A 14,492-nucleotide genomic window follows, 5' to 3' on the forward strand; every position below is an offset into this window, starting at 1 on the left:
GACTATATTAAATCATTTAATACACAGATTAATAATAATACAACAAAAAACTAAAATCTGATTTTTAAAGCTTATGGTGATATTGTAACAATTTCACAATCAGATTCATCAGACATGGCATCATGTATGGTAGATATTGTACTATCCAATGCACACATGTCATTTGTTTTCATTGGTGTACTCTGAAATAATGCTTTCCGTCGTCCTTTCCATCCTACCTTTATCAAATCATAATTAGGTAAGATTCTCTGAGCAGAAACACTGCTCCTTTCATTGCCATGATGGTTTGGATTTCTAACTACTTTGCATTGCTCTGGTCTAGGCTGTGTGTCACTATATTTTTGTGCATTAGCTTGGCTTTTCATATTGTGACTCGTATAGTTTGAACAATCCCTTGTATAACCAGAAGTAGTAAGAAGTGTTTGTTCAGTGTTATCACTAGAAATATATTGGTCAACTAAATTGGTTTTAGAAAATCTATTTGTCCTTAAGTTTGCTTCCTCATGCAAAAGATCCTGCTGACTTGGAATACTACAGTTTTGTAATCTTTTTTCATTTCGTTTGTCAGAAGTAGTAAGAAGTGTTTGTTCAGTGTTATCACTAGAAATATATTGGTCAACTAAATTGGTTTTAGAAAATCTATTTGTCCTTAAGTTTGCTTCCTCATGCAAAAGATCCTGCTGACTTGGAATACGACAGTTTTGTAATCTTTTTTCATTTCGTTTGTCAACAATAACATCTGTGTGTATTTCTTCACTTCTTTGGGTCATCTCTGCATCATTAGATGATAAATGGGGTATCTGGGCTTTAAATCTTGTGAAATGATCCCTACATCTTGATGGAGTACTCAGATTTAGCCTTGATAACACAGATGATGGTGAGTCTTCAAGTCTAGTATTTTTGGTTGTATGTGTAGTTATGTCTGTTTTACTAGGTGTATGTAAGGTTGACAGTCTGTTGCTCACACCTCTATTGTCAATGTGGCTTACTTCCACTGGCTCTTCCATAGGCAAACTTCTTTTTGCTCTGAGCTTAGTCCTGCTAAATCTAAGAGGACCATTTTCATACCTACTTTTACTTGTGGTTGAATCTTTAGTGCTGTGAATGAGTTTGGCAGGGACAGATTTACTTGTGTCTTCATGAACATGAGACAACCTTCTAGGTACATCTGGCGAATAAAATGAGTTATTTGCAAAGATTTCAATATTTGTCAAATCCTTAGCGCTTTTGTATGGAGAGAACATTTGAGCCTGTCTGGTGTCTTTCTTCAGTGATATATCGTTGTTGTTGTTTTGTTCCCTACACATAGTATTATACTTTCTAAGTTCATCCCTAAAGCCAACAGGATCCATTCTATCATCATCAAATCTTGATGGTACAAATCTATCATCTCTTCTTTCTAAATTAGTACTTGAAGCACCTGTGCTTATACCATATTCACAAAAAGGCCATACAGTTGAATCACATTCTTTATATGACTGTCTATGGGAAACCTTAATCCAAGTGTTCAATGAAGAGAGATTTGAATATTTGGATTCACATGGCATCTTTACTGCTTGTTGCACATTGCAACTGGTCCTTTCACCTGAGGATTGTGACTCCAAGTGTGTTGTTTTAGTCATTTTCTCTGCCATATACCTATCTAGATATTGTTCGGTCTCCACGTAAGGATTGATGGCAGAAATGTATTCATTGTACTGTCGATGGAATGACCTTGGTGACAGCATTTGTGTAACTTCAGGCTGTGGCTGAATAATGAGATTTATTAGTTTTGCTGTATCCTCCCTTGGAACAAACTTTCTTCTTATTTTCTTTTTAAATGGGAGAGGTGATGTCCATGGGTCATTTATAACCTCCCTTGAAAATCTATTACTGTCATCCCCTTTAAACATGTTTATTGATATTGATGAACTCCTTGATGGTTTTACATTTTTAGTAGATGTCTTATCATTATTGTTCATGTCATCTAAATTGATATAATAGTCAACACTATCAGCATACCTCTCATCAGAAGGAGGTCTTTCTGAAGTAGGTTTAGCCTCATCAAACATTCTTGGTTCTGAAAGCCTATAAGTCTTCTGATGTTCTGTATTATGCTCTTTAGAATAGAATGACCTACCATGTATCTCTGACCTATGATGCTTTTGAGAAACAGTAAAAGTTTGGTTCATACCCTCTGAAACTCCATTGCCAATGTCTGCCCGTGTATGTGAATGAATATTTCTTTTTCTCCTGATGAGTGACTCTGGCAACCTTTGAACTTTTTTTTCAATGGTTTCATGACTTGTATTGCTAGTACAGACTTGTACATCAAATTTACCCCTATGTTGTTGGTGTCCAAATTTTGTCCTGTGTTTTCCTAAATGATGAATGGAAGTTGTATCCGTAAATTTATCATCTGCTTGTTTAGAATCCTTTCTAGCTGGACTTATTCCAGTTTTCAAGTTGGTTTCTTCCACCCACTTTTCTATACTTTCCTTATTCTCATAACCAATGTGTCTACCTCGGATAGGTTTTGTATATTTTGACCCATCTGTATGCAATACTGAGAATCTGTTATAGCATGTGCTGGGTTCAACTTTTCCTTCAGCCTTTGAAACTCTAGATACAGGATATGGATGTGCTACTCTATTATCTGAACAGTAGCCGTCAACTTCATCTATCTCATTATTACAATTAACTGGTACGCTACACCTCTAAAAAAAGTAAATTCATTTCATGAAGAAAGGTACTATTTGAGTTTAACTCAGTAAAATTGGAATGTTAAAAATGATGAAAATGCTAATATAATAATTTTCTATTAAGCTAGACTACTGATTATAAAGCCAGAAAGATCCCCATCCAAAATAAAAAAAATTAACAAAATGTTTTTTACAGATAACTGAACAATGCACATCTTTCTACTTTAACTAACACTCTATAATAACATGCAGTAAAAAAATCATAATTCAGATTTTATGTAACAAAATGCAGTTTTTTTTAAAAAAATATATATATCAAATTTTGTCCATAATTTATAATAAACATCTTCAAATCATAATTAATACATGTACACAATTTAAAATCTGACAGCACTGTTTTTTTAATGTGTTTTCAAACCTTCCATGTTCATTAAGAAGTTGAAATGTTTCATTGCATCACATTAAATTTTGATCATTTTACATTGGGAATTAGGGGTAAATAAACTTTTGGTAATGTTTCCACAATGTACATTGAATTGAATATTCACATGCCTTCTCAGCAATTCCAGTGTGAATTCATTACAGGACTGCTAATTTAGTTTTCTTCATTTACCCCCCCCCCCCCCCCCATCCAAAATGGGTATATGGACAAAGTAGTAAATGCAGTTAAAAATTTTTTGCATAACATACTGAGTAATGTAAGAAATGTTAAGGTCATGAATTAGACAAACCTGATTGTTAAAATGCTTAGCAGTATCATCCCTCTCATCTACAGAAGACAGTGAGCTAGAGTCATCAATATGAATGCTAGCTTGAGGAACTTTATCATCAGCTTGGCTATCCTCATCATCAGCCTCCTCTGAATCCAACTCATCCTCAAGGCTCTCAGAGGAGTAAGAACTGAGTGTCTCGGCATCACTTGGTTCATCATGTTTGTCACTGATAATTTCAAAGTAACTGGCTAAAAAATACAAATCATTACCACATTCAGGTACTGATTTACCTGTAGTTGTATGGTATGTAATGTAATTGTCAAAACTGATGATTTTATTATCTAATTGTACAAATTATATTTTATCATCTGCATTTTATCCAAGACCTTTTAAATTTTCTTGTAATGATTCTAATCAAGTACATTGCGAAGTGCTTTACATTTTTTTTCAACTTGTGTATTTTTTGGGAACATGGAAAATTATTCTTGTATATTACCATGCCAGCCATATATAATCCAAACTTTTGCCTAGGAAATGTTATTAATGCTAAAAGTAACCAAGAATGAGTGACAAAGTGCTGTCAAATAAAGCTTGTTATCTCACCTTAATTTCATATTGTATAACTAATAACAATTAGTTCATATTTGTTGTTTGTAAACTTTGATGACAAATGATGAAAATGTATAATAAAATTCAATAAAAAATAAAAAACAGAAAAGAATGTTTCATTTTAGCATATGAGGTACATGGAGTGGGGTTTCCACAGCTCCTGACAAACTGAATGAAATATATAGACTATAATAGCTTAAAATTGCTTCAATGGATGAGTATCATGGCAAAAAAAGTGTCGCCCCAGATCTAAATTAATGTACTTATGTACATGTATGCCATAGATGCAATTGTGACCAAAAATGAATGTTCTTAAAAATCATGACATAAAACCACATTCCTTAATAAGGCTACAATGAGTTTTATAGTAAAGAAAAAAAAAGGAAAGTAATTCTTTCTTTATATTTCCTCTGAAGAAAATACGTTCAAACACAAGTAATTTTAATCATTGTGGGAAACTGATAACATTTAATAGGATTTTTGTACAGAAATGTCTACAGATGTTGGTATGTCCCATGCATTATTGACCAAAATTTCAATCTATTAAAGAAATATTAGTTTTTTTTTATTATCAATAATAAACAAATATTTATAGTCGGCGTCACATAAATAACATACTGTTAAAATTTGAATAAAAATATTTTCTACGACTTTATTGACACCTACCGTCGTTTAAATTGTCTTAAATGACTTGCTCATTCGTTTAGCCAAACGGCTTCTCCCTAAACATTGAATCGTTAAATTCCGGTCAGATTTTAATTCTAGGTGGCAATATTTACATTGTAAAAAGTCGGCCATGTTTACAGTGATCGGGTTGCTAGGAGATGTTGTTTACGTTAAAATGGTTTGTCCAAAAACCGAAGAACCCAGAATGCAATTCGGCGTTATTTCGGATATCTCGGATTTATTTTACGCGAACAACGTATAATACCGAGAAGTTGATCAAGCAGACGATTGTCACCGGAGTTCGACGGGAACTTACGCACTTCGTTTGTAAACAAATCGTCCCGTAAAAACCAACATGGCGGATATTAGTATGGGATTTTCCCGTAAGGATTTGTTACGCATGATTTAAGCTAATAAGCGACTTGTTTTTGAGAAGCTGTTTGGCTAAACGAATGAGCAAGTCATTTAAGACAATTTAAACGACGGTTGGTGTCAATAAAGTCGTAGAAAATATTTTTATTCAAATTTTAACAGTATGTTATTTATGTGACGCCGAGTATAGTTGAGAGCAGTTAATTGTCATTATTCTTCAATTTCAATACATGCTGAAATCGACCCACATTATGGGGAGACTTCAACAAAATTCAATGAAATATTTAGTATCTTCCATATTAAAATGTATCTGTGAGAGATTTTTTGTTAAAATTACTTTATTTCAGTTAAAAATACTAAAATAATCAATTTTTTACATAAAAATTTTGCTTCTAAGTAAAAATCTCCCACATAATTTTGAATACTTTGCCAGAAGCTTGGATTCTAAAGAAAGAACTGTAGAAATATAATTACTGTAATATCCACAACTTGCAAAAAGAAATTCTTATATAATCCATACATAAAATCTAATAAAAAGAAATGAAACATTAAACAAACTTTTCAGGGACAGTAACTCTGTATTGTCCTCTTCTGGAGAAACATCAGTATATACTGACACATCTTGATTGTATGTATCTTTTCCATCAGGAGATATCCTGTCAGATGGACTGTCCTTCAATGTCTAAAACAATAAATAAATTTAAATTAGTCCATGGGCTGGGAGGGTCCACCATGCACCCCCATTCATCAACTTCATGGTGATTTTTAGGTACCTTTATACCTCCCATTACTAAATCAATTTGTCACCAAAGCTTGAAACTGAAAGTAACTTGTCTGAAAGAAAAAGAAACTTTGAATACATTGATAATTAAAACAATAGTACCCAACATGTCTTTTTTACGTCGATTATGTGCTAAAAATTGACATTTTGGTTCATATTTTGGTATTCTTCTGATGGGTGGGGGTGGCAATTTTTCACCTATTTGGACTTGGAAAAGTTCAAATATTTATTACTTGTGTTCATTACAAAGCTACGACACTATATGATTGTATTTAAATATACAAAAGCTTGTCTGAAGTACGGTATTTGAAAAAAAAATGCCAATTATAGGTGAAATGAAAGGAAATATGAAATTCTGAAAATTCCCCTTTTATGAAAAACTCATTATTATCACATTAAAATTTAAAAAATATGCCCCTGAAATGAGAACATATGTTGAATACATTGATAATTAAAACAATAGTACCCAACATGTCTATTGTACACTGTTTATATATTAATTATTAAAATTTTAGTTCATGTTGAGGCATTTTTATTCATGGGCAGGAGTGGCAATTTTCCATCTAACTTGACTTCGAAAAGTTGAAATATTTATTACTTGAGCTCATTTTGAAGCTAAGACATTATATTAATGAACTGTATCACACAAAAGCTTGATCGAACTACGATATTCTAAAAAAATGGAAATAACAGGTGATATAGAAGAAATTCTTAAATTCTAAAAATTCCCATTTTATCGATCTTATAGTAATGTCACCCCAAAAGGAAAATCTAAGCGCTTGAATTGATCAGATGTGTTAGGTACATCATTATCTTAATTATGAATAACTAAAATATGAGTTCTACAATGTCAGTATGCTGTGAATGAGAATTTTGTTTGATATCGAGACCAGTTTTCTAGGGGTAGGTGTGATGTTTTTAACATTTTCTGAAAATCCTTTCTTGAAAATTAGTTTTTTGTGTTCATTTATGTAGAAAATTAAATTATCTATCAAATGATACCAAATCTGAGATGTTTTAGTTAGTACATAACTTGTGGAATTTGTGTGACTTTTCGAAAAAATCGAAAATCCCATTTTTCATATTTTTTTATAAATTCTGACTATGAAAATCGCCAAAATTCATCAAAAGAACCCCAGAAGTATAAGTTGTGATAAAACTAAACAGAAAATACCAAATAAGCCATTTTTTACGGAAGCATTTATACTCTAGGGGTTTTGACATTGAAAAATATGTCAATTTAAGCAACTTTTCGGCCAGGAGGGGTATATTTTTTGCATTTTACTGCAAAACCCTAAGTGTTACCACAACTTTCTTGGTACTATTGTGAAGCTGAGACATTGGGCTACATAATGACACATACATATGTCAGTTTAATATGTTCTGTAGAAAAAAGAAGTTTGTATCATCTTAAAAATAGATTTTTGCCTCAACGAGGTATAAAAAGTAGCCAAAAAATACAAAAATGCTTCAGTTTATTTTCTGGCAACAAAAAGATTCATAAATGGGAGGTATAAGGGTACCTGAAAATCATATTTTGGTTGATGAGTGGGGGTGTGCAGGAGGTTAACTCAGCCCACGTACTAAATTCTAATCTTTTCAAAGCTTATACATACAGAGACGTGCCAAAAGCATTCAGTCACTGGTAAATTTTCCTTTAATTTCTGTATAAAATCATTTGTTTTTTTTCAATAAATATATATATGTTATTAATTAATTTCATGATTTTCTGAATGAAAAGAATGATATGAATTAAAGAAAGAAATATATCACTACACAACATCTTGTTGTTAAGAAAAATGGTAATAGAAACATGTGACAAGTCAGACCAAAGTCTGTACCATGATGACCAGACCAAATCTTTCCTGAATGTGACAAGTCAGACCAAGGTCTGATTGTACCATGATGACCAGACCAAATATTTCCTGAATGTGACAAGTCAGACCAAAGTGATTGTACCATGATGACCAGACCAAATCTTTCCTGAATGTGACAAGTCAGACCAAAGTGATTGTACCATGATGACCAGACCAAATCTTTCCTGAATGTGACAAGTCAGACCAAAGTGATTGTACCATGATGACCAGACCAAATCTTTCCTGAATGTGACAAGTCAGACCAAAGTCTGATTGTACCATGATGACCAGAATAATCTTTCCTGCATGTGACAAGTCAGACCAAGGTCTGATTGAACCATGATGACAAGACCAAATCTTTCCTGAATGTGAGAAGTCAGACCAAGGTCTGATTGTACCATGATGACCAGACCAAATCTTTCCTGAATGTGACAAGTCAGACCAAAGTCTGATTGTACCATGATGATCAGACCAAATATTTCCTGAATTTGGCATTATGTAAACTTCTTTCTTCCATTCTAAATGCAAGTGGCTTTTAACCCACCAAGCAGTGAATAGATTTCTGCAAGAATTTTTGTACCATTTTACATTTTCCAAGTATTCTACAGATTTCAATGCAGAAACAGATTCTCCATCAGTCTATAGGGTTTGTATGTCTCGTTCTAGTTTCAGTTTCCCTTCCAGAATTTTTTATGTAGAACGTATTGAAATCCAAAGACCGACCTGTATTTTATTGTTTACTTCTGGGAAATCAAAGCGCTGCATCACAATGCAAAATCTTCTTTTTTTATACCTTTCTTAAAATTTGTATCCTGTATTTCTCATTTTTTAACAGTATTTTTACACAGAAAGATATTTTGCTTTTTATGTTGAATTAGTGCTATGTTAATGACGAATCTCAATGCGTTTGAATGGTAGACAAGGACCCATTCTCATGAAAACACAGAGTCATGTGACGAGACTTACATACCCTATTCTTGATTTAAATTATTTTCCCACTCTCTATGGTAAAATTCAGATTTTAAAATGCTTTTTAAAGCTTGAATGTTGAAAATCTTAATTTTACCATCTCGAGAGGAGAAAAAATCACTCATTACTGAAGGAGAATCTACATGTATCTTCAGCTTTTGTTTTAGGTAACAAATCTACATGTATCTTCAGCATTTGTTTTAAGTAACACAAGTCTAACACTTCTACATACTAGGTCAACAAGACTGCCATCATCATCTGTAAGTAAGGAGAAAACAGATTCATCCTTGGCTGAATTAACTCTGTATGTCTCAGACATTTCTGTAACAAGAGATCAATATAAACATCAAATACTCCAGGTGACCTCTGACATACTTACTCACAACTTGAAAAATGGAAAAGGATTAAGATTCATATTAATTCACACAGAATTATAGGCATGTATGGGTATACATTGTATATAATTTGTGACTGGAAACAAATCACAGATTTGTCATTAGTTATAGTTTTATGCACGAACACAATAATAGTTATTGAAGATAGTTTTATATACATGTATAATTCTAATCATGAGATTCTTCATGCTTATAGCCGTTTTTGATTGGTCGAGAATGTCATTGCCAGAAAGTTCATACATGCATGAACTACACCAGATCGTTCTAACATGCATGAACGCCTGTCAACCTGAAACCAATATGGCGGCTGTGTAGTTCCAAAGAGTGTGGCAGAGTAATTTTCAGCTCGGGTAAAGAAACTTATAACTAAGTCTGACTGAACCCTTGAAAACACCTTGTTGTAATTTTCCTTCTTCCTTGTTGTATTTCCTTGATAATTATATTCCTGTTCAATTGTTTACATCTCATATTTTTCAATGCCAACTATCACTTTGTCCATGCCACCTTCACTGTCGTTGAGCAGCCGATTATGTGTAAATATTTGTCCGCGCTCGCATACATGTGCATAGGAATGTGTGTGTATTGAAATGCATACATAAACAGTGTATCAATATAACCGACTGAGGCTCTTTTAATAAAAAAAAAAAAGGCACTGTGTAGGGACTCTTCTTGAAAAGGGCAAGAAAGATAATTTTGTATAATAAATTTGAAAAAAATCTGAGAAATCATCTTGTAATTACCAAAGATAAATCATTTTAGTTTCAAACAAAATTTATTTACTGTTCAACCTTGGGAGTTATTTCCCTTTGAATATCTGGAAAAAAGAACAGTTGGTATTGGGGTAATATACACAAAACATGAAGTTGCATGCATTGTCATGCTAGTTTTACCCCGATTCATACAAGAAGCTTGTATAGAACAGCAAAAAAAAAAACACTTTCAAGGCATGCCCGTCTATATAAAGCCATGGACCAAAGTTGAAAAGTATTTTGTGTCTAAAATTTTCTTTTTCATTCCTATCAGTGAAAAATGGGAAAGTCCCATGAAATAGAAGTTGATATCGGACATCTACTAAAATTACCAACAAGGACATAGATAAAAAGACATACTAAATTTGAGATCAATCTGTCTTGTGAGAGCCAAGATTTTAGACAGACGAGGATCCCAATATAGTACCTCTTACTCATTGAGTGGGTATAACGATCAAATTGTTTAACATACCTTTTCTTTTCGTAGTGAAAAGCTTTGAGTGTCCAAATGGTTTTGGCTTCATTCTTCTCAGTTTATCTAAAAAAAACATCTTGAATATAAAAATATATAAATAAATCAAATTATTGATTATCATGAGTAAAGGAACAAAAGGAATACTATTTTCTTCTTAATGGTATTTCTGTGACTGATCATCTAACGATATTAAAAACAAAATTAATTCAAGGGCTTAAAAGTGGTAACAAAATAAGTAGCCTAGAGGGTCCCTCCTTCTGGTGGCCACCCTCTAACCTTCAACAAAATCAGTAGCCTAGAGGGTTCCTCCTTTTGGTGGCCACCCTCTAACCTTCAACAAAATCAGTAGCCTAGAGGGTTCCTCCTTCTGGTGGCCTCTAACCTTCAATAAAATAAATAGCCTAGATTGTTCCTCCTATTGGTGGCCACCCACTGACCTTCAACAAAATCAGTAGCCTAGAGTGTTCCTCCTTTTGGTGGCCACCCTCTGACCTTCAACAAAATCAGTAGCCTAGACGGTTCCTCCTATTGGTGGCCACCCACTGACCTTCGACAAAATAAGTAGCCTAGAGTGTTCCTCCTTTTGGTGGCCACCCTCTGACCTTCAACAAAATCAGTAGCCTAGATTGTTCCTCCTTTTGGTGGCCACCATCAGACCTTTAACAAAATCAGTAGCCTAGAGTGTTCCTCATTTTAATGGCCACCCTCTAACCTTCAACAAAATCAGTAGCCTAGAGGGTTCCTCCTTTTGGTGGCCACCCTCTGACCTTCAACAAAATCAGTAGCCTAGAGGGTTCCACCTTTTAGTGGCCACCCTCTGACCTTCAAAAGAACACTAAAATTTCACTGAACACTATATTATTTCATTCTAAAAAAGACTGTTCTAATAAAATCGAAAAAAAAAATGTATTATGCAAGAAAGTTAAATAACAATACATGTAGCATTCCATTCATGATAATTTCCCCCAAAATGCATGAAGTGCACACTTTGGTTTTGGGTTTCAAGCTTGAGCATTTCTATCCAAATCACTGTTACTGAATTACCACAAATTTTTATACAGGCATAAAAACATAACTAAAAATTATCTTTAAAAACAGCTCAGATTAGTTCAACAAGTATTTCAGATACAAACTTTCATCCTTCTTGGAATAGCTAGTCATGGTTTCTAGATCTATCTCAAAGTCATCAGGAAAGTGTTGGTCATACTGAAAAATAAACAGACATTACATGTTATTTAGAGTAAAATGCAAGATTATTCCTGATACAAAATTGCACATTGAAGTTCATTTGAAACAAACCCTTATCAACATTACATTTTTACATGTTACTGTTGTATTTTCTCCATGCAATGTACATATGTACAAAATGTACTTGTCAGTAAATACATCAGTGTTTCTGTAGTACTATGGTATTGTACGTTTGACTTCTTTTCAAACTGCAAACCCTTTTCATGTAGAAATGACACACATGTATTATTACAGTATACACACTGTATACATTGTATATCTCCTTCCCTACCTGGGTATGTGAGATTTCATTGTTATTTAATGTACAGATCACAATCACCAATATACAACAAAAAACAAAAACAAAAACAAAAAAACAGGCCAGGAATTTATTTCCAGACATAACATGAAAATGTACATGTATCTCAGATTGATTAAAAGTCTTGTTTGCCACTCTGGATTAGGTTTTTAATTGAAAAGAATTGAATTACAATGTGTACCAGACATTCAGACAAGTAGCCCTTTCCAAGTTTTAATTTATATTTTTAGCAAGAGAAATTTTGACCAGAGAGTTTGTGAGGGGCTTATTCAAAGGAATGATACTATCAAGATTTGGAGGAAAGGTTAAAAAATGAAATGACTTACTAATGCACTCTGTACATGCATGTAACTAAGGTTATGTTTCTATATTTGTATATAATACAGGATTTACCATTTTATGGACTATTGACTGGTGAAGGGTGACATTCTGTTTTATCAACATTTTATTCAGTAGACCCTCTTTAGTATGGACAATTTAATGACATTAAAGGAAGTAGACCTAGGGTAAGGAACACAATTCTTACAATAACTTGGATTGATTTCATTCTGTTTCAAATGAAAGTTTGACACGCTTTGGTGAAATTGAATATGATTCAAACATATCACTGATTTCAAGAGTTATGTCACCTACCCTTGACCTACCTCCAAAAGTCAATATAAGATGCTTACTCTAGCAGTGGCTTACTCTCTAACTAGTGAAGGTTGTAGACACATAGTCTTTTTCATGAACTGTACAAAATCAACAAAAAATCCAGATCTAATATACATGTATATGTTAACCACTTACACTAAAAATAAGACACAGCTATGAAAAGCATCCTTCTTGTGATTTTTTTGGCTTTAAAATAGCTTCTACAGGTTCTAATTTGCTATCTAGAGTGGAAGGTTCTGGACTTTGCAAGTTTCAAATCAATAATCAACTTAAAGAAAAGCAAGTGTACATTAAAGTGGCAATTAAAAGGGCTGAAGGTCCAGGACCCCTTTAAATAAAACTTTAAAGGTCCAAGGTGTGAAAATGAGGGTCACAGACCTGAATAAAATGTTAACAAAAGTATGTTATAAACAGTATGGTGTTGGAAAGACACATGACTAATTACAAAGTACTAACGCCATACTGATTATCATGCTTTCGTTGGAGTACCTTAATTCTTCATAAGGAACTATTTTTTCTTAAAAAAACTTACTTTAAGTATGGTTAACATACATGTAGTTAGCAATTATACTACCCAAATATGTATTTTATTGAGGTTTTAAGATATATACACCTGGTTTTCCATTAATACAAAGGTCTTCAGTTATTTGAGCTACCCCATCTTAGGACTACTGGTCAGAGGGGTAATATCACCAAGAAGCAATTCTTGCCATTGTGCTAACCAAAATTATATTTCTCAAAGAAATTTTTTGTGTGACCGGTCACTATATTGGAAGCACAATGTCCGCAATTTAAATGATATTTGAACTTAAATTTGCACAAGAAATAATTGTACAGGAACTGTTGGTGGTGACTATTTCCTTGACCAGTACTGGCAGTATGCCCATAGCTACAGGTACATGTATAAAATTGGGAAGAAATTCACAGCAATCTGAAAATACGTAGCTGTTCAGTGTATAACACATCATCCAAAACCTTAATTTTCTTTTTTTTAAATTTAAAGGTACCAGTACCTTATGTTAAATCCAAAAAGGATTATTGTAGATATGGCAGGTGCGATAGACAGTCCTGCAGTATATGTAGGTAAAGGCCACTTAGGCATAAGGGACTAAAAATACCGATGAAAGGACATTTCTCAGGTACTTTGACTTCCTTTTTAAACATTTATTGTAGTCAACCTTTTTTATTATTGCTTCTATGTTTGACCTGTATCTTCTGAAGTTATCTTTTTCTTCAAAAATAAATCTTTTCAAATCTTCCGCCATGTTTGCCGAGATAACCTCCCTTGTTTTAAATAGCAACAGTCTATATTAAATGTTACGTCCCGGTCTTGTGACGAATAAAGCGTAATCGCATGTTGCCTCTGTCGGTCGCACATGAATGAAGAAATGATCAGAAATATGCTTTTCGGAAATGACTATCAACCATCTTAAATAAACCTAGCATAATTTAAATTTCATTCTAATATATTTCATTTTCAAAACAAGTTTTTAAGAGTTTACGACGTATGAATGTTCGTGAGCAAATGTCACTTAATTATACATGAAATGTGTAAGTTTCCATCTCTGATTATTCTACAAACAAAATATATTTAAATATACCATTTATATAATTTGTTAATTTGTTTTTATATTTATCTAGAAATATTTTTATTTAATTTTTGAAGAAAAAAAACCAAAAAAAAACAGAAAGTAGTGATGAATAACTTTGTTATTTTATATCCAACTTTTATTCAGTAAAATGTTTCACAAAGGTAAAATAATTCATATTTTGTATGTGAAATTATAACTCTTTTACTTGAGAAATAAATTTGTAATGATATTTATATATAAACCTCTATTTTCATGTAAAATTATAATTAAAATCTTATGCTTTTATAGTCTAATTACTGAATATTAATTTCAAAATTACATGGACAAAAAGGGTATTTTTGGCAGTGTAAGGAATTAAAAGAATTTTTCGATTATCTTAAAAAAGTGAAAAAAATTGATTGAAGTTGATGTCCCATGCCACTCAGTGGCTTTTT

At 32.8% G+C, this 14,492-nt stretch overlaps 1 protein-coding gene across 2 annotated transcripts; it reads right to left on the reverse strand.

The window, feature by feature from the left end:
• On the reverse strand, positions 1-13,758 carry LOC148627475 (uncharacterized). 2 transcript variants are annotated; one of them, XM_088573757.1, is made up of 7 exons: positions 13,673-13,758; positions 11,400-11,472; positions 10,264-10,329; positions 8,880-8,968; positions 5,600-5,723; positions 3,413-3,642; positions 1-2,696 (listed from the first exon to the last, which is right to left on the reverse strand). In XM_088573757.1, exons 2-7 carry the CDS (start codon positions 11,425-11,427, stop codon positions 72-74), a joined length of 3,162 nt encoding a protein of 1,053 aa, XP_088429883.1. In that variant the 5' UTR covers positions 11,428-11,472; positions 13,673-13,758; the 3' UTR covers positions 1-71. The 2 variants fall into 2 exon arrangements, with proteins under 2 accessions (XP_088429883.1, XP_088429875.1); XM_088573749.1 differs by having other exon boundaries at positions 13,645-13,741.
• Positions 13,759-14,492: the final 734 nt, after the last annotated feature.

The sequence above is a fragment of the Perna viridis genome, chromosome 1 (genome assembly GCF_037379345.1).
Source record: "Perna viridis isolate PV_CMFRI_1.1 ecotype Kerala chromosome 1, ASM3737934v1, whole genome shotgun sequence".
In the NCBI taxonomy this organism is placed as follows: Eukaryota; Metazoa; Mollusca; class Bivalvia; order Mytilida; family Mytilidae; genus Perna; species Perna viridis.

What these genes read in the sequence shown, in the direction of transcription:
- LOC148627475 (XM_088573749.1), bottom strand. Translation starts at nt 13,731, where the DNA reads ATGGCGGAAGATTTGAAAAGATTTATTTTTGAAGAAAAAGATAACTTC. An exon ending in TAGAAGCAATAATAAAAAAG is followed by an intron (nt 11,473 to 13,644) that starts GTTGACTACAAT and finishes TTTATTTTTCAG; the next exon opens with TATGACCAACACTTTCCTGA. An exon ending in CTATTCCAAGAAGGATGAAA is followed by an intron (nt 10,330 to 11,399) that starts GTTTGTATCTGA and finishes TGTTTTTTTTAG; the next exon opens with ATAAACTGAGAAGAATGAAG.